This window comes from Lycium barbarum, chromosome 3 (assembly GCF_019175385.1).
Source record: "Lycium barbarum isolate Lr01 chromosome 3, ASM1917538v2, whole genome shotgun sequence".
Taxonomy (NCBI): Eukaryota; Viridiplantae; Streptophyta; class Magnoliopsida; order Solanales; family Solanaceae; genus Lycium; species Lycium barbarum.
In genome coordinates, this window is record NC_083339.1 from 147,194,031 (window position 1) to 147,211,161 (window position 17,131).

A 17,131-nucleotide genomic window follows, 5' to 3' on the forward strand; every position below is an offset into this window, starting at 1 on the left:
TATTTCGTTGGATAACCAACGAAATACCCATTGTGGTATAAAAAAAAAAGGCAGTCTATTTTGGTCTAATGGCTGTAAAAATAAGCCATTTTGGCTCCGGACTCTTACAAAACATATCAATAGATTTCTTACAAAATATATATGAAAATTTTCACTCAATATTTTGTGTATGAAAATTGTATGAAATATGTATATCTCGCTCAAGGCTTACAAATTTGACTCAATATTTTGTGTATGAAATATGTATATCTCGCTCAAGGCTTAGAAGTCTCACATTTTTTGTATATGAAAATTGTATAAAAAGGTATGAAATATGTATATAATTATCTAAACTTTGGATAAAGTTCATATTTGGTATTTGTAAGTTTAATATAACTAGAACAACATTGTATACAACTTTCATACAATTTGAATCTCGCTTGGAATATGGATGAAATTTAATACAACTACAATAGCATTGCAACAACTTTCATAAAATATTAATACAAATTTAATACAAAATTTCATTGTAGGAGTTTACTTTTACTGGTATCTATTTTGAAGATTCATAATGCGCTTGCACTTTTTGTTTTCTTGCAAAGTTGTTAATGGAGATTTCAGAGGTGAAACTTGTGGCTAGTAGTGATGATTTGCAATTCTCATGTCATTTGCAGTGACGATTTGCATCCAAATTTACTTAGCCGGGTTTCATAAATAAATCTTGAAACACAGTTAGAGTCATGGGTTGGGGCCGGCGGAAGTTCTACGGCAAAAGAATTTCGCCCTGCCAAGCTGTCGTCAGCTGCCACCGTTTATCACATTAGAACGCCCCATTTTTCTCAGTTTCCGCACCACATCTCCATCCTGTAACCATCGTGAGACACACCAAAATAGCCATGAATCCATCAACATAGTAGATCTGAAGCAATGGTTGAGTAGAACGGAGAGAAAGGGATGGCAAGGGTGGGGCGGATGCTCTGTTTCAGATGAAATAAAGAATAGAGAAAAGAGGAAGATAGGGTGGGCTTTTATTTTATTTCAGATATGGTATATTTTGTAATTAAATTGTTATTTTTTGTAAATAAGAAAAAGTATTCTTATATTCGGTAATATATTCTCTTAAATAGTATTATTAGGTTATTTTTCATTCAATTCAGTATACCCTTCTTTTACAGACTTATGTATTGTGAACCACAACAAGCCCATTGCATGTGATAAAATTACTCCATTTTCGTCAATATTTGTTCATCTTTAAAAAGTCAAACTTTAAGAACATAGCTGACGTGTGTTAGCAATTAGTAAGACTATTAAATTTCCAATGATACCCTGTGTATGTGCAGTGGGAACTGAGGAAATTGTAGGGTTTTTAACTTATAATCGAAAATATTTTAGGCGCATAAAAAAAAGTTGAATTATGGACAAAATGCTGGGACAATTCGGGTAAAATGTTAGTTGAAAGTTCAATTTTTTTTTTCCTTTGAAGGTTGATATCTCATTTCTTCCGCATCTATTTGTCTATTACTATAATCCATTTCCTAGATTAATGTCTTAGGAAATTAATTAACATGAATTTTCCTTTTCCCACTTAAATTTCGTTTGCCTCGGCAGAGCACATACTTGCCTTTAGCTATTTCCCAATTTAAGAGATCTGGACAACGACCCAACTACTATTTCTGGGTAGATCTAGGAACGTGCTACCTAAAACAATAGCATTTCACTCACTCGATGACGATGTCATAACTACTGCTAAGGTTTTTGGATAATCTGAGTAATGAATTCTTTTTAAAAGATATTTCTGATTTCTTTTCTTTTCAATGAAATCAACGGATGATCTGATCATTTAACATTGACATCTCATCCAATAACCTAATTTTACAAGTACTGATCTCCATAATTTATCGCTTGTTAAGCTAGACATATATGTTGAATGGACAAATCAAAGAAAGAAACGTGATACCAGAGCTTGTATTTTTTAGGAGAGATTTGAACTATTCCATCCTCCAGATTAACTCTCTGTAACTTTCTTGTTCCTATACTGCATAGCTGTTAGAGCTGGGCCTTTGTACTTGCCAGTTATAGATTCTAACTAGTCAGTAAAAGTTATTCAGCTTGCATCATGATTTTATGATTGGGAAGGTAGAAAAGTTAAAAGTTCTCATCCTCACCAATCAAGAAGTAGAATTAAAACACAAATTGGCTTTACACATTCTTTTCCCCAGAAACCTTTACACCTTCCAGTATACAGATGTTTGGCCCTACGTTGCAGCATGTCAATAGAACACTATTATGCCTCGGTTCAAAGTTAGTTTCCAGCTATATGAATTCTCACTATCCATATGCTATAAAAGGAAAAGTAATAAAAGCTAAACTCATAAATGTATAGCCTAGGCGGTCCAAGGAATGTGTCTGAAACTAATGACAAGGAAGCCGCAGGTCGGTCTTCTTGAATAAGAAAAACAGGCAACTACAGCCGATCTTCCTTGCCGACCAAGAGTCTTGTCTGAGTAGGTAAGCTCAATAAGACTGAAGATTCTAATTCTAGGGCAACATCACCACCATAACAACAGCAACCCCCCCCCCCCCCCCCCCCCCCCGCGGGCTCCCCCTCCTCTTTCCATTCACATAGTAGCAGAGCCTTTAACACTGCAACACCAGAAAACAAGGAATCTCGGGGACTATAAAAGCAAGTTACTTTTCACATTTGAGAGATTCGATTGTGCTGTTGCAGGTGCTCAGACATTAAGCATCTAAGTTAATCTTTTGATATCCTGCATCTTATGGTTAGTAATGTAGTCAGCAGGTTATTAAAACGGGTCTTGAAGCTGAAAACAGTGGACAACGTTATATAAAAATAATAATATACCTTTTCTATTTTGAGAGGAACAGCCCAATTAAAAAACATAAATTGTTCCTCCGCCAATACTTGATATACGGCCCTTTAATTTTGGTCCTCCAGCATCTCTCCAAGCAATTCCACACTTCTTCTGTTCATGTCACCACCTCTTAACAGTGTTGTAAGGAATCTGGTAGGATAATCCAGGCTACCAGGCATATCCTACACAAATTAAAACTCAAAGATCAGCCTACATTGTGCAAAAAGTAGACTGCCGGTCATAAGTGAGAACAAGAGAAACAACACTTAATGTACTTATCTTCCGAACCAAAAGTAAACATACTGGTACAAATTTTATACAGGGACTCTAGCTGTTTCTACAAGTAGAAGTGTACAACCACCTAATGCTATGTACATCATGTAACTACTTTCATGTCATGTTATAGGATACTGTTGATGAAATACGATACAAGTGAGCCAGCACTTTATCATGTAACTGACTTGACAGGACACTGGGGTCTGGGATGTTCCGGCCACAATGATGAGCAGAAATGGAATTACAGGCAACAGAGTTGGATTGCAAACCAACAAAAGTATTGGAACCTGGAAAAGAATTCATGCTTTTTCTGAAAACAAAAATCTAAGGTTCAAAATAGTTAACAGTCGCCACCTAACATAAACTTCTTAAATCTCCCGTTACTTCCATCCTACCATTTAATTCTATAGACCTTTTTTACGGTGGATTACAACAGCATCTAGTTTATTTTTAGTCATTGTCCAGTGGATAGCTGTACTCCGCACAAACACACAAAGATAGAAAAATCAGGTCTGCCCAGACGACAGCATTGACATCAATTTGAAATTGTCATCCATAAATGATAAACCTGAGCTTCTAGTTGTATCTGCTAGCTCGCCAACCATTAGGTGCATCAAATAAATGTTCAACATAGACTCTTCCCAGAAGCTCCAGTCAGGAAATTTTGGTAAAAGAATTTATGTCACCAAATTTTATTTTTTCAGAAAAAAAGAAGTGAATGAAAAAAAAAACAGAAAGAAGACTACAGAAATGAATAAACCATTTATGGTTTCCTCATGGCATAATTTCTAATTGTCCCAGAAGGTTCACTACATGAACCCACTTAAAAGAAGGATTATTCTCATTAAATTAGAATAGGTGCTAGCATAACAAACCATTTGGTGAAAGACTCCTTGTGCACTGCTTGCAATCTCTGGTTCCAAAGGTACCTGATAAAAATGAAAAACACTTGTAAGAGAAGTTCATCTTAGGGTGAGCTTGCGGCTGAGAAGAACAAATAAATAAAGAAAAGGACACGTAAAATAAAAGTTTCTAACCTTTCCTTTTTTATTAGAAGTGCTGTTGTTTCTTTCCCTTTCATTTCCAGGATCTGCTCTTTTAGAACCCTTGCTTGTCTGGGCCGCTTTCCTGTAAGGCACTAGCTCTCTAGCTGCAAGAGTGTTTACTTGACATACTTCATCAACACCATGGATAGCAAGAGTCACAGTACCGCCTGATTTAAGATTAGCCTCAGAAGTGACATTCACAGTTGCACATTGTCTTAAAGCTTCTTTAATGGCACCAACCGCAATGTTGTAGCTCTCCTGAGTCAATGATCCCTCTTCACCCAATATTATTGCTCGTCGACACAAGTCATTGAAACGACGGACCTTAGCTTGCACGTCATCTAGTCTTTCACTTATGGAATGCCTGCTTGTGGCAGCATTGGTCCAGCGTTGCAATATATACTTGGAAGGAATATTGAAGACACCAGACATTTGAAGAACCACAATAGCATGTCTACAAAGGTAACCTTTGTACTCAAATGAATGGCATGAGCAGTATATGTCCGACCTTGGAGCATCCCACTCCACCATGAAGTCCTGATTTGCATCAAAATCTTTGACAGCATATGTTATAGATGTGCCCTCTTCTGATTCTTTTTTTAGATGGCATGCAGCGGCTCCTAATACTTCATCTTGGAACTTCTTGAATATTTCATGTGTGTAAATAAGCAACATCTGTTTTTCGAACGGAGAAGGAGACTTAAGCTCAGGCATCTCATGCCATGCATCAAAACTAGCTTTGGCTTCCTCTTCATACCAGTCTTCAAGAATTAGCTTATGTTGTCCAATAAAATCTCTAAGAGACGTTTCACTCTGGACATATTTGTCAAAGAAAGAGTTTATGCTTTCGGTTCTTGAAGCCATAGATAAGCTGGCAAAAGAGACATCCCTCATAAAAATAGGAACCCAAAGCTTGCGATCTTCATATAATGATTGGACCCACTCGTCTTCTCTAAGATTGAACTTTTCGATCAACTTCCACCATCTGTGTTCAAATTGCTCTTCAGTCCATGACCTATATATGCACTTACTAAATTTTGCCATAAATGTTTCATGCCACATGCTGAAATCGAGACGCCTTGGGATCTTCTCCAATATACTCCACAGGCTAAAATAGTGTTGGGTATCTGGAAAGATTGCTCCAACAGCAGCTTTGATGTTGTCATTTTGATCAGACAACAAGATTCTTGGACCTCGTCCACCCATTGCCAGGCACCAAGTCCGCATCAACCATACAAATGTATGCACTGTCTCATCAGCAATTAGTGCACAACCTAGTAAGGTGGGTTGAACATGATGGTTTGCTCCAATGAAGAGGACCAAAGGTATTTTATATTTGTTTGTGAAGTATGTAGTATCAAATGACACCACGTCACCAAAGTTGGAATAATTATCCATGCCTTTGGCGTCAACCCAGAAAACATTTCTCAACCGATGCTCCTCGTTTAAATCTACAGCATAGAAAAACTTTGGATTCTCTTCCTGCATGTGCACAAAAAGTTCAAGCAAAACCTGAGCATCTCCTCCTTCTAAAGTCAAACTTCGACCTCTGTCATGTTGGTTCCTGAAAAGATTCTCCAGATTACCAGAGAACTGGTATGCACCGTACTGTTTTGATATACCAGCCAACATCTTTTTCCTTCGAACTTTTGCATCATTGTTAAGCGGATCAACATTTCTGTGGCTTCTGAAGAAGTGCACTTGAGATGGTAAAAGCTCATGGTTGTGTTCTTTTATGAAACTATGAATGTACCACTTTCCACTCGTCGACCTTCTCTTCACGTGCATACTAGCTTTACAACCTATCTTAGGAGAAGGTCTAGGGTTGATTGCATCATCAGACTGCTGCTTGTTACCATATCTAATGCAGGAAAACTTTGCATCAATAAACTCTTTTGATGCCCTAGAACGACGACTACTCAATTTGGCAGTGCCAAACCCCTGCGATTTTGCATATTCTTTGTAGAATTCATATGCTGCTTCATGTGAATCAAATTCCATATCATCTCGAAGCTCCACATTACTGTTCCCCAGGGCAACAGTTGATTCCATTGCTTATGTAGCACTACTTGCATCTAGCTTTGCTCGGAAATTTGGTTCGAGCTAAGATTACAGTAACCTTGTTGAGTATAAGATACAGTGTCAGTTTTAAACATCAACCAAGGAACAGAGCATAAGTAAAAAGGTCAAAAGGAGTACACTATTAGGGAAACTTATGTAAATGTACCCTTCGGCCATCTAGTTTAACAAGCATGGCTGAAGTATGCAGTGCCTATACACTTCGGCCATATAGGTTTGTATGTTATATGTATAGGTATGTATAGTATAAACTATACGCTACCTATACACTGTGCAAATATTTGTAAACTAGATGGCTGAATGGTATTGGCTGCAATTTTTTCTATATTATTATTGTGTTAGATAAACGCATATGTTGTTGTCCTTATATGCAGGGGAGCTAGGTGGTGGCTAGGGGGTACCCGAACCCCCTTCGGCAAAAAACTAGTTAAAATTATGTTTTATGTTTATTTATATAATAAATAAAGTCTGCGTTGGTAGGAGTAAGGTCTGCGTACATTTTACCCTCCCCAGACCCCAAGATGTGGGATTTCACTGGGTTGTTGTTGTTGTTGTTGTATGTTTATTTATATAATATATACTCCGTAGTAGATATTAAACTCTCTTGGCTTCCTGCTTGTTTACTCCTCTATATTTTTGAATCAACTTAGTAAAAATTCTGGCTCCGCCTCTGCTCATAATCTAAACCAGTTTATCATTGCATATTTAAAGCGACAGAATTTTGAATTGCTAAGAAAGAAAAAAAGACAAAAAGGTCTACTCAAATGATAAACATATACGTCCACATTCTAATGATTAATATAACAATCACAAAATCGTTTAGTTAACCATTAAAATCATAGGAGTAGGGTTTTTGCATCGTGAAATCGAAGAAGAGGAGCGGGAGAAATAGAGACGGGAACTTACTGGTGAATTTGGCCGGAGAAAAGGGTCTAATTTTGGATCACGGGTTGCCGGTCCGACCCGCTAGAAGGAATTTAGGCGTCCGTTCGTCATACGCAAAGCAAAAGAGTTTAGTGTGTGCATTTTACACCCCTAATGTATGTATCATTCTTAATTTGCACCCTATGATCTTAGTTCTAAGTACTATTTTACTATTTCTCCCCCAACATATTAATCTTTTTACCATATATAATCATAACAGAGTTTGTTTATTGTTTATACTTTATACATGGTTTGTACAACTTAACAGAATTATGTCAAATAAAATTCGATTCAGATTATTGAGTCATCAAAGTATGAAAATGTGGTGGTGACGTGGAGAATTCTTCACGTACTATTGGAACTTGTTTAAAGTAAGTAAATATGAAACAAGTTCACCTCAACAACACGAGATTGATATTATGAATGTTACATCAATACTTGAATGACGAGGATAATAGCGTCAGGCAACCTCCGTATGGCTACACTTATATTCTTAATTATGTGACATATACAAAAACAAAATTCATTGAATAAAAATGTCTATCCACTAAACTCGCATGTGAATAGAATATGCTAAAGAAATTGTTGAAGATTTTTCTCGTCAAAGCCGTATCTTCAAATAAGTCAAACTAATATTTTGATTTTCCTCTTTCTGTAGGAAATATATAAATTAAATATTAATGAGTCAAGACGCAAATTGAGGATGTTTCTATTGGATGACTCTTAAAAAATAATTTGGAAAAGTGATTGTTGGCGTATTCAAGTAAAATGAAATCTACTTCAAGTCTTGTTACATAATTATGGAGCATAAATAAAGTTAACAATAGTTAAACACATCGGATACAAAGATTTGGAAGTGAAAACATATTATCTACTTGTTGTCAAGGGACGACACATAATGTCACTTGCCAAAGGCTATTATTAAAGATTGTAAATATTTTTGGGAAGCCAACAAGACTATAGGACCACCATTACACATATCTGGAGGGAAGCAAATCGTCGTGTCAAACTTTTGACAGAAGAAATGACACAAACGTGAAGAAGATTTGCTGATATGGGAAGTTGCGCTCTAGAATATGATTTTTTTTTTCCCGAACTTATTCGAGCCACGTAGCTTACAAAATATATTGAAATTATCTAATATTTTTCATACAAAAAAAAAAAAGTTTGCTTGCAAGAGAGGAAATTAGAATTATATCATCTTTCAAAACTTTTTGTAATTTTACTTTTACAATTTAATTAAATAAAATTGAAAAATTAGCTAAAGTATCACATACTTTTAAGATAACCTTAAAATAAAGTGCTAACGTAACATTTTAAAACATTTTTCGAAAAAATATTTATCAAACTCAACATACCCCCTTCCCCCTTACCCCCTATGTAATAAAAAATATTAAAAAAAAATCTAAATAGAAAAACGTTATATTTTTTTTTCTTTTTCAAATGCTTACTTAAAACTTTATCTTTAAAAATAGTTCAAAATAATTAGATTTTGAAAATAGACAAAAATCTAAAAAGCTAAATTTATACGTTTGGAAGGAAGCAATTCTTTTTAAAGTTAATTAATTTTAAAAAAAAAAAAATCCTAAACCATAAACCCTACCGAAAAACATGCTAACACGAAACACAGAGAACGTAGAGAAGTCCCTGTCCAGTCTTGCTACTTCCGGCAGCTCCATTTTCCATTTCCTCTTACTTTTAGACCGTCAATCGTTACATATTGGGGCAATGTTCAGAGCTGCATTAGCTGTTGCTTCATCAATCAGGTATATACTCTTCTCAAAAACACTCTCCTGATTCAACATACTCAAAAGGTGAACTCACACTTAAACATTGTTTCTTTTCAGGTCCTCAACTTCCAGGAAATTGGTAAAATTTCCATTCTATATTTCATTTAAGCCGCCGAATATGATTGTAATTGGCCATGAATAGTTTTCACTTTTTTTCTAGAATATTATTCCGGAGAACTGTTTGGATATATAGAATTGTTGCAATTTTCGAATTCCTGAATACGAAAAACTCCAAAAAGCAAGTTTCACAATTTTCACTCCAAATGACTCACAAAACAACTGCAATTTGTATTCATGTCCAAGCACAACTCCAATTTGTATTCATGTCTAAACACAACTCCAATTTCCAAATATCATTTTCAACTTGAAAACAAATACTACCTTTTTCCAAAGTTCACTATTCTTATGTCCAAATGCTCACTTAATTTTTTGTTAATGCTCGGTGTAGTTTTAACTTTGGAGTCCAGAGTTTATGTTGGAATATTGTCAATTGGGTATATTACATTTATGGCTTATTTATTATATCTTTTTTTTTTTGGGGTGGTAAAGGTTTCTAGTAGGGTTGTTTCAAGCAGAAATTATGTTGCCAAAGATATCAGTTTTGGTAACCACGCACGGTTAGCCATGTTACAAGGAGTTAATGAGCTTGCAGAAGCTGTAAAAGTCACTATGGGACCAAAGGTAATTAAGATTTATATTATACCTCTCTTGATCCGTTGTGTACTGAATCATCACTGATATCATATAGTGGGAATCAATTTTGGATTGGATCTTAATGTTAACTGAAAAAAGGAAACTAATCAGGCATCTCGCCGATATGAATCGTATGATACGGACTATGGAGCTTAGCATTTGGTTGTATATTCACTTTTTTTTCTCCTTAATATGAATACCTGAGGAGGAATGCATTCACATACTTGCAAGTGTTTCTTGTTTATGGAGTACGTGGTGAAAAACAAAGCCATATTGGACGAAGCAGGATTGACTTTTGAGTTTCAATTTTCACCAGTGACCTGTGAAGGAATTTTTTTGAATGTTTCTTTTTTATTCGCTCACCCAAAAGGATGCAAAAATGGTGTTTTGCTTAGTTTACCAAAAATGTTTCTATTATCCTTTCTTCTGAACGGTTCAACATGCTGTAAATGACTTTCCTCCAAGTTTAAATGAATTACAGAGAATATCTAGGACATCTCCAATATTGCATTTCACAAGGTCCCTTGATTGAAAAGAATAAACTGAGCCATCATCATACTGAAGATAATTCTTCGTCTTTTTTATACAATCCAGGGTCGTAATGTAATTATTGAGAGAAGCCCAGGGAATCCCAAGGTCACAAAGGATGGTGTCACTGTAGCCAAAAGCATCAACTTTAAGGAAAAGGCAAAGAATGTGGGAGCTGATCTTGTGAAGCAGGTTGCTAACGCTACTAATTCAGTTGCTGGAGATGGTAGGATCTCTTCTTTAGATTAGCTTATTCGTGAATCATAATTAATTTGTTAACTTACACTAGATAATTTAAAGGAACTTTTATACTAATCACTTTTTCTTTCCTGAAAAGAAATCTTTAGTGTATATCACAGTCTTGAATCTTTGAGGTTCACTTTTTCAGTACGATGGTTGTAGCTTGTGGTGTCAATCTTTTCATGAGTTTGTCTAAATTAAATGTCATGTGGCAACAGGTACCACCTGTGCAACTGTGCTTACTCAGGCAATTTTCATAGAAGGTTGCAAAGCTGTTGCTGCAGGTGTAAGCGTGATGGATTTGCGTACTGGTATTAACATGGCCGTTGATGCTGTTGTTGCTGACTTGAAAAGCAGAGCCGTCATGATTAGCACCCCGGAGGAGATTACACAGGTGAAGGGCTAATGGAGATTAGAACCAACTTGATCATGCTATGGACAAACACATCATTTCAATCAATCAATCAATCAATAAGTAACTTCAAAGCCTAACTACTCGGGGTCGGGGATACCAAACTAGAAGGAGTTGCGAACAAACACACAAGATATAAATCTGAACCTTAGTTAAGCCTTGCTTTCTGCAAGTCATAATTTAGTTTCAGGCAAAACCACTTGTCCAGACTGTTCCTACAAGTCATTATATAGCTTTTCATTTTTAATTTTCCGGTGGTTTTGCTCTACATTTTGCCAAATTGACTTGTCAACTAGGAAAAACTCATCTTTCTGAAAACACGATGAAATACTGGGTTCTGCTTCCAGTTTAGTTCCATAATTTTTTTTGCTACTTTCATTTTCCCTTTTTACATTTTCCTTTTACTACAGAACGCACTGCCTTCATTTTCTTTTCCCTATGTTGGAGGTAAAATCATATCTTTACAAGTTATGCTCAACAATGATGCAGTGATTGTGATTGGAATTTAACTGCATGACATGTGAAGCGAACTAGTTTTTGAACACACCTTAAAATTTGTGCAGTCCTTACTACTTATCTAAGAAGACTCATTGAAGGCTAATGCTGTTAACTGAGAAAAACGCATTTGGATTTCTTACATGATTTTCCCTCTAAATGGTCCCCCTTTTGAGGATTCAATGTCTTACTTCGAATAGGTAGCAACTATATCTGCAAATGGTGAATGTGAAATTGGGGAACTAATAGCTCGAGCCATGGAAAAAGTTGGGAAGGAAGGAGTGATTACTGTTGCTGTAAGTAATGCTGATATTAGTGTTCCTGATACAAATACATTGACAAATATCTTGAAACTGAAATCTCATATATTTTGAATAAACAGGACGGAAATACGTTAGATAATGAGTTGGAAGTGGTGGAAGGCATGAAGCTTGGCCGTGGTTATATATCTCCTTATTTTGTCACGGACGTGAAGACTCAAAAATGTGTATGTAATATTTGTACTACTGAGCATCTTTGTCAATTGGCGACTGGGAGTGTTAGACGTTTAAGTTCATGGCATGATATTCTGACTTGCATGTAAACAGGAATTGGAAAATCCATTGATCCTTATTCATGACAAGAAAATCTCAGATTTGAACTCGCTTGTGCGGATATTGGAGCTTGCTCTTAAGGTAATCAGTATCTTGTAAGAGTTTATGTGTGCGCGCTTTTTTGGAGTGATCTTCTAACTTCTAAGTGTGTCCTTCACCAACAAGCATGATGCACTTCTTTTCCTTTTTATTTTTCTTTTCTGGGATAAAGAAGAGCTTTACTGATAAAAGGCAAAGAATTGAGAAGATAATTCAAAATCTTTATGAAACAAAAAAACATAGTGATAATTCACTATGGTGAGGATAAAAAGTCCTTCTCGTGAAGAAAATAGGCAAATGCTGAAAAAAGAACTCAATGAACCATTTCATAAAGGGAGCCCTCCAGCCATGTTGCATGGTTGTAAGTGCCAAATCCCAGAGAGGTTGTTACTTTGTTGGGATAAAATGTGTCTGCACAAGTTACAAATGTTGAATAATAGCTGCAGAAGTGATGACCTTTGAAGACGGAAAGTAATTGTTCTTTTGCAATAAATGTAAACTAATCATCATAATATTGTTTTCTATCTCTATTGTAGAGAAGGAGGCCTCTGTTAATTGTTGCTGAAGATGTGGAAAGTGATGCATTAGCTATGCTTATCCTAAACAAGCATCGTGCTGGGATTAAGGTATTTAATTTTCTCTATGTGGGTCATGTTTGTGGTGGCCTTATTTTCATCTCTGATTGTCATGTTTCAGCATATGAATTTGAAGATCATTTTACTTCGCATTTTTGTAATTAGTCCCCTGTTCATACCCAGAATATATATTATTTTTAAGTAACTTTTAGGTCTTCCATTAACACTCTCGTTTAGGGGATAATAGAAGAGCCAGAGTTGGCCTTGTTTTCATTGTTGATGATAATGTTTCAGCATTTAAGTTTGAGGATCATTATTCTGCACATCTTTGCAGTTATTCCCTGTTCATATCAAGAATTTCATGTTACTTTTAGGTCTGTGCCATTAAAGCTCCTGGTTTTGGGGATAATAGAAGATCCAACTTGGAGGACCTCGCAGTTCTTACTGGAGGAGAAGTAAGATACCCGTTTCGTGCCCTAATCTTTTGTTGGTTATCACTTATCACTATAGTTTCAAATGCTTAATGTTTTATACAGGTCATTAGTGCAGAACGCGGTTTAGATCTGAACAAAGTTCAAATTGATATGCTTGGTACTGCTAAAAAGGTTTGTGTATTCACTATTCAGTTTTATTTTGCTTAAATTTGAAGTGTTTATGTACAAGCATAGTCTATAACTCTCTTTTTTGAGTAGGTTACTGTTTCCCTTGATGACACCTTAGTTCTGCATGGAGGTGGGGACAAAAAGTTAATTGAAGAAAGGTGTGAGCAGGTATTGATGCTTTATTCCCTTCTTTCATTTTACGGTATTATGAAAATTACTGCGCGTGTTGTACCCATTTCCTTTATCTCTACTTTGTCATGGCGTTCTGTCACATATTTTGTATTTTCCTCTCTGAGTTAATTTATTCTGTTGTATTTCGAAATTCTTATGCGGAAGGTCTGAATTCCCTGTGGGCATATCTGGAACAGAGTCATTAGTTTTGTAGTTTTTTTTGGTTAGATGTCATTGAAAGTGCATGTTCCCCGGTTGAGTAAACACTGACAAGTTGTGCATCTCTGAACAGCTAAGAATAGCCAAGGAAAAGAGTAGTGCCATGTTTGATAAGGAGAAAGCTCAGGAGCGTTTGTCAAAACTATCTGGTGGTGTTGCTGTGTTCAAGGTATATTCCTCAGGGTTTGAGCATCCTATGTTTGCATTTGGTTAGAGTCTTTGCGTCCTAATTGGATCTGTACATCATTTCAGGTTGGAGGGGCCAGTGAGGCGGAAGTTGGGGAAAGGAAAGATAGGGTTACAGATGCCTTAAATGCAACAAGGGCTGCTGTGGAAGAGGGCATTGTTCCAGGTAGGCTATTTACTTATTTTATTGAATGAATTGTCTCTTCGTCTGTTGACCTGACTAAATGATGATGTTTCCTTAGGTGGCGGTGTTGCTCTCCTATATGCAACCAAATGTCTTAAAGGCCTTCAGACTGCAAATGATGGCCAAAGAAAGGGAGTCGAGATCATTGAGAATGCTCTCAAGGTTCACATCACCTTGATTTTTATGTTCTTTTTGTACTAGTTTAATCTCCAATTGGTTATTTGTGTACTGACATGGGAATTCTTTGCCACTTCACAGGCACCTACTTTTACAATAGCTTCAAATGCCGGCACTGACGGTGCCTTGGTTGTAGGCAAGCTCTTAGAACAAGATGATTCAAATCTAGGATATGATGCTGCTAAAGGTTTGTGCCTCACATCTCAGTAACTCATTGTCTGATCGCATTGTGGAAATGTTGCTTAATATTCGTAAAGTGAATTTGTTTGGTCAACTATTTGTATATGATAAGGAACAGAATTTATTTACCTAAACGGTAGCTTCTTTTATATTGGAAAATTAATTATTTTCAAGACACGTTAAATAAAATATCCACCCTCTCTCTCTAAGTGAATGACTCAGTTGGGAGTGCAAACCATTCAAACTTTGAGTTGATTTTCAGCACAAGATCATTAAATTTTGGAGATCATAATTGACATTCAGAAACTATATAAATTGGACCTTCATATACTTAAAAACTCTTTAAAGAAAGTAGTAAATAAAACAAAGTTGTTTGAAAATTATAGCTGTCGCATCTAAAATGGGACATTGAAAATGCTGTTGTCCTAATTGTATAGAACTTACCCATTAACTTTATGCTACATGGAAATTTGATTCTTTGGGAACAGTACATTTATGGAATTTTAGTTTATCCAGGCATGTAGTTGCTTTTTTCCAGAAAATGTCTTCTATGAAAGGATTGGAACATATTTAAAGCAATCTGCCAGCAGCATCTACTTTTTTTTGTTGCTAAATTTACACGTTATTCTAACATATGCTTGAAAAATATTTATGAATGCTTCTTAATTGGCATGTGTTTGAAAAGGAAATAACAAATTTCATTTGCATGGTTTAATTTACTGCTATTTCTGTAAAAGCTTATGTTGGTGCTCTTTTGCACAAGCAGGTACGTACCAACACATGGTGAAGGCTGGAATTATTGATCCCGTGAAAGTAGTTAGAACAGCATTGGTGGATGCTGCCAGGTAAGGATCATAACATGTTCCAGTAAAACAATAGGGAAATCTTTCAATTCTATTAACAGAAGCTGGATATATACTGCAGCATCTCTTTGCTATTGACGACAACTGAGGCTGCCATTGTGGACCGTCAAGGGGAGATAAACCCACTTGCAAACCGCATGCCAAACATGGGTGATATGTACTGATATTGCAAACACAGATGAACTTGATGATCGTGTTGTGGCTGTGACGAAGCAGTCCTAAGACGGGTTACTCTAAGGGACACACTGTTGATTTATTCATTTAGGTAATGCAAGAAATTTATGGTCCCTTCATACAAGTTTTAGTCCTTTTTGAACCTTAAATGGTTACTTAGAAATTGATTAGGAAGTTATGTATTGACCACAAATATTGAAGAAGAAACTGTTAATAACCCATTGTGTATTTGAAAGTTTTTGTCAGGGATTACAGATAGCTCCATGTCTCATTGACCTCTTACTAGCCATGTCCCAGAAAGAAAATAATTTGCTGCCACTATTATTTGCAGTCACAATTTCTGAGTAGTAAATTTGGAATGGTTTTTTGCAGTGTGTATTTTGCGTTGGAATGGAATTATGCGAAGACCAGTTGGTTCGAGCCCAAAGCAATAAATTTAGTTGAATTCTGTATAGCCACGAAAGAGATTGTAACTTGTAATAGTTTAGCTCGATCGGAAAATATATTTGCTCTACGGAGTAAAACGACGTGGAATGACTTTATATGAGTTTTAATATTAACATACTACTTTAACCCAAAAAAGAAAAAACACGAAAGAGACGATAAATAAAGAGATCATTGTACTGAGAAGTTATGTCAGCCAAGATTGTCCCATGTTTTAATTTTATTTTGCTAATAAATATCTCGTTGCATTGGAAGCTTCTACTTAGGATATTGAGTTATTGACCCGTTTTGAGTCCAACAAAAACTATTGGTTTCCTTTCCGAAAACAGTAACCCCTTGTGAGACATATTAATTTAGAATAATTAATTCATACTCTATCTTCTATATTATGTTAAAAACATGAAATCCCTAACTTAAAAGTTAATTTACTAAAAAATCCTTGCTATTAATTTTTCTTAAAAATAAAATAAAATACAAATACACGCTACAGAGATAGACGTTTGTTTGAAGAGTCCCCTGCCTTCTGAACGGACCTCTTGCTATAGACGCCTGTTGAAGATAGCCTCTACCAATTTTCGTATGAGAATATGGCACTCTTTCCTCTCACTCTCTGATCTTCTGTTAGCCCAACAGGTTTAGCCTCTTATGAAGGAGACCTTCATCAGTTGTCATCTTCTTTTCATAGTTTTTCAAAGTTGTAATTAGTGGTCAAATATTCGGCATCTTTTTACTATCCCCCTAAATGTAGTTTCCGATAAAATCCTTGGCCATATCTATCTCCATCGAAGTAGAGTTGTAAGTTCACTATTATAAAGTTGAGTTTGAACTTTTATGCCCTTACTTTGTTATGCTTCTCTGTTGCCTTTTGTTTTCTTATGTAACTGTCGTAATTTACGAATGTAACTTCTATAGAATGGCCGATAATTTTACTGTGTACATGGTCAGTACCATAGTTTATTGTGTTCGAGCAATTTCTGATACATTATTTTGAAGTAACCATCTGAAATTGTACCTAGATTCTTAATAGACCTTCCGTTAAATTCTCCATAAAGAGTTGGTGTATTTGAAGAGCCCATAATACCACTTGAGGAAATACTAACGACCATTAAAGCCCCCAACAAAGGACTAAAAAAAAAAAAAATGATTTCTGTTTGCCTATAAACAATTGGCTTACGTGTCCCCTTATTCTATCACCAGAGTTCAAACACGTAGCAGATTAGGCCAGAATTATGAGGAAGACCATAGTTGGTTGTGCCCGTGCAATTTCTAATACATTAAAGCGTGCAACAAAAGAACAAATAAAATCTGGTTTTTTGCCTATTCAGAAGCTCAAGTGTCCCCTTAATCTATTGTCTAACACATAGCACAGTAAGCACAGAGGCATGCAGT

At 35.9% G+C, this 17,131-nt stretch overlaps 2 protein-coding genes across 6 annotated transcripts; one reads left to right on the top strand and one right to left on the bottom strand.

The window, feature by feature from the left end:
• Nucleotides 1–363: 363 nt before the first annotated feature.
• On the bottom strand, nucleotides 364–7,331 carry LOC132633470 (protein FAR1-RELATED SEQUENCE 4). Of its 4 annotated transcripts, none has more exons than XR_009579657.1 (5): nucleotides 7,160–7,331; nucleotides 4,166–6,293; nucleotides 4,004–4,057; nucleotides 2,843–3,034; nucleotides 364–843 (listed from the first exon to the last, which is right to left on the bottom strand). XR_009579657.1 is itself a non-coding variant. In XM_060349909.1 (4 exons), exons 2-4 carry the CDS (start codon nucleotides 6,224–6,226, stop codon nucleotides 2,918–2,920), a joined length of 2,232 nt encoding a protein of 743 aa, XP_060205892.1. In that variant the 5' UTR covers nucleotides 6,227–6,293; nucleotides 7,160–7,331; the 3' UTR covers nucleotides 2,796–2,917. The 4 variants fall into 4 exon arrangements, 1 of the variants encoding a protein (XP_060205892.1); XR_009579658.1 differs by lacking the exon at nucleotides 364–843 and adding an exon at nucleotides 2,653–2,747; XR_009579656.1 differs by lacking the exon at nucleotides 364–843 and adding an exon at nucleotides 2,653–2,753.
• A 1,417-nt stretch (nucleotides 7,332–8,748) lies between these two features.
• LOC132633471 (chaperonin CPN60-like 2, mitochondrial) lies at nucleotides 8,749–15,937 on the top strand. Of its 2 annotated transcripts, XR_009579659.1 has the most exons (19): nucleotides 8,749–8,943; nucleotides 9,025–9,046; nucleotides 9,517–9,648; nucleotides 10,255–10,414; nucleotides 10,647–10,822; nucleotides 11,536–11,631; nucleotides 11,718–11,822; nucleotides 11,923–12,009; nucleotides 12,504–12,593; nucleotides 12,917–12,997; nucleotides 13,079–13,147; nucleotides 13,235–13,312; nucleotides 13,608–13,703; nucleotides 13,787–13,886; nucleotides 13,963–14,066; nucleotides 14,163–14,268; nucleotides 15,028–15,106; nucleotides 15,186–15,389; nucleotides 15,671–15,937. XR_009579659.1 is itself a non-coding variant. In XM_060349910.1 (18 exons), exons 1-18 carry the CDS (start codon nucleotides 8,789–8,791, stop codon nucleotides 15,286–15,288), a joined length of 1,839 nt encoding a protein of 612 aa, XP_060205893.1. In that variant the 5' UTR covers nucleotides 8,749–8,788; the 3' UTR covers nucleotides 15,289–15,669. The 2 variants fall into 2 exon arrangements, 1 of the variants encoding a protein (XP_060205893.1); XM_060349910.1 differs by lacking the exon at nucleotides 15,671–15,937 and having other exon boundaries at nucleotides 15,186–15,669.
• The last annotated feature ends 1,194 nt before the right edge of the window (nucleotides 15,938–17,131 follow it).

Coding starts and splice junctions, on each gene's coding strand:
- LOC132633470 (XM_060349909.1), bottom strand. CDS start 6,226: ATGGAATCAACTGTTGCCCTGGGGAACAGTAATGTGGAGCTTCGAGAT. Junction 4,058..4,165: donor CTTCTAATAAAAAAGGAAAG/GTTAGAAACTTT, acceptor CATTTTTATCAG/GTACCTTTGGAACCAGAGAT. Junction 3,035..4,003: donor AAGGAGTCTTTCACCAAATG/GTTTGTTATGCT, acceptor TAATTTGTGTAG/GATATGCCTGGTAGCCTGGA.
- LOC132633471 (XM_060349910.1), top strand. CDS start 8,789: ATGCTAACACGAAACACAGAGAACGTAGAGAAGTCCCTGTCCAGTCTT. Junction 12,594..12,916: donor AGCATCGTGCTGGGATTAAG/GTATTTAATTTT, acceptor TGTTACTTTTAG/GTCTGTGCCATTAAAGCTCC. Junction 14,269..15,027: donor AGGATATGATGCTGCTAAAG/GTTTGTGCCTCA, acceptor TTGCACAAGCAG/GTACGTACCAACACATGGTG.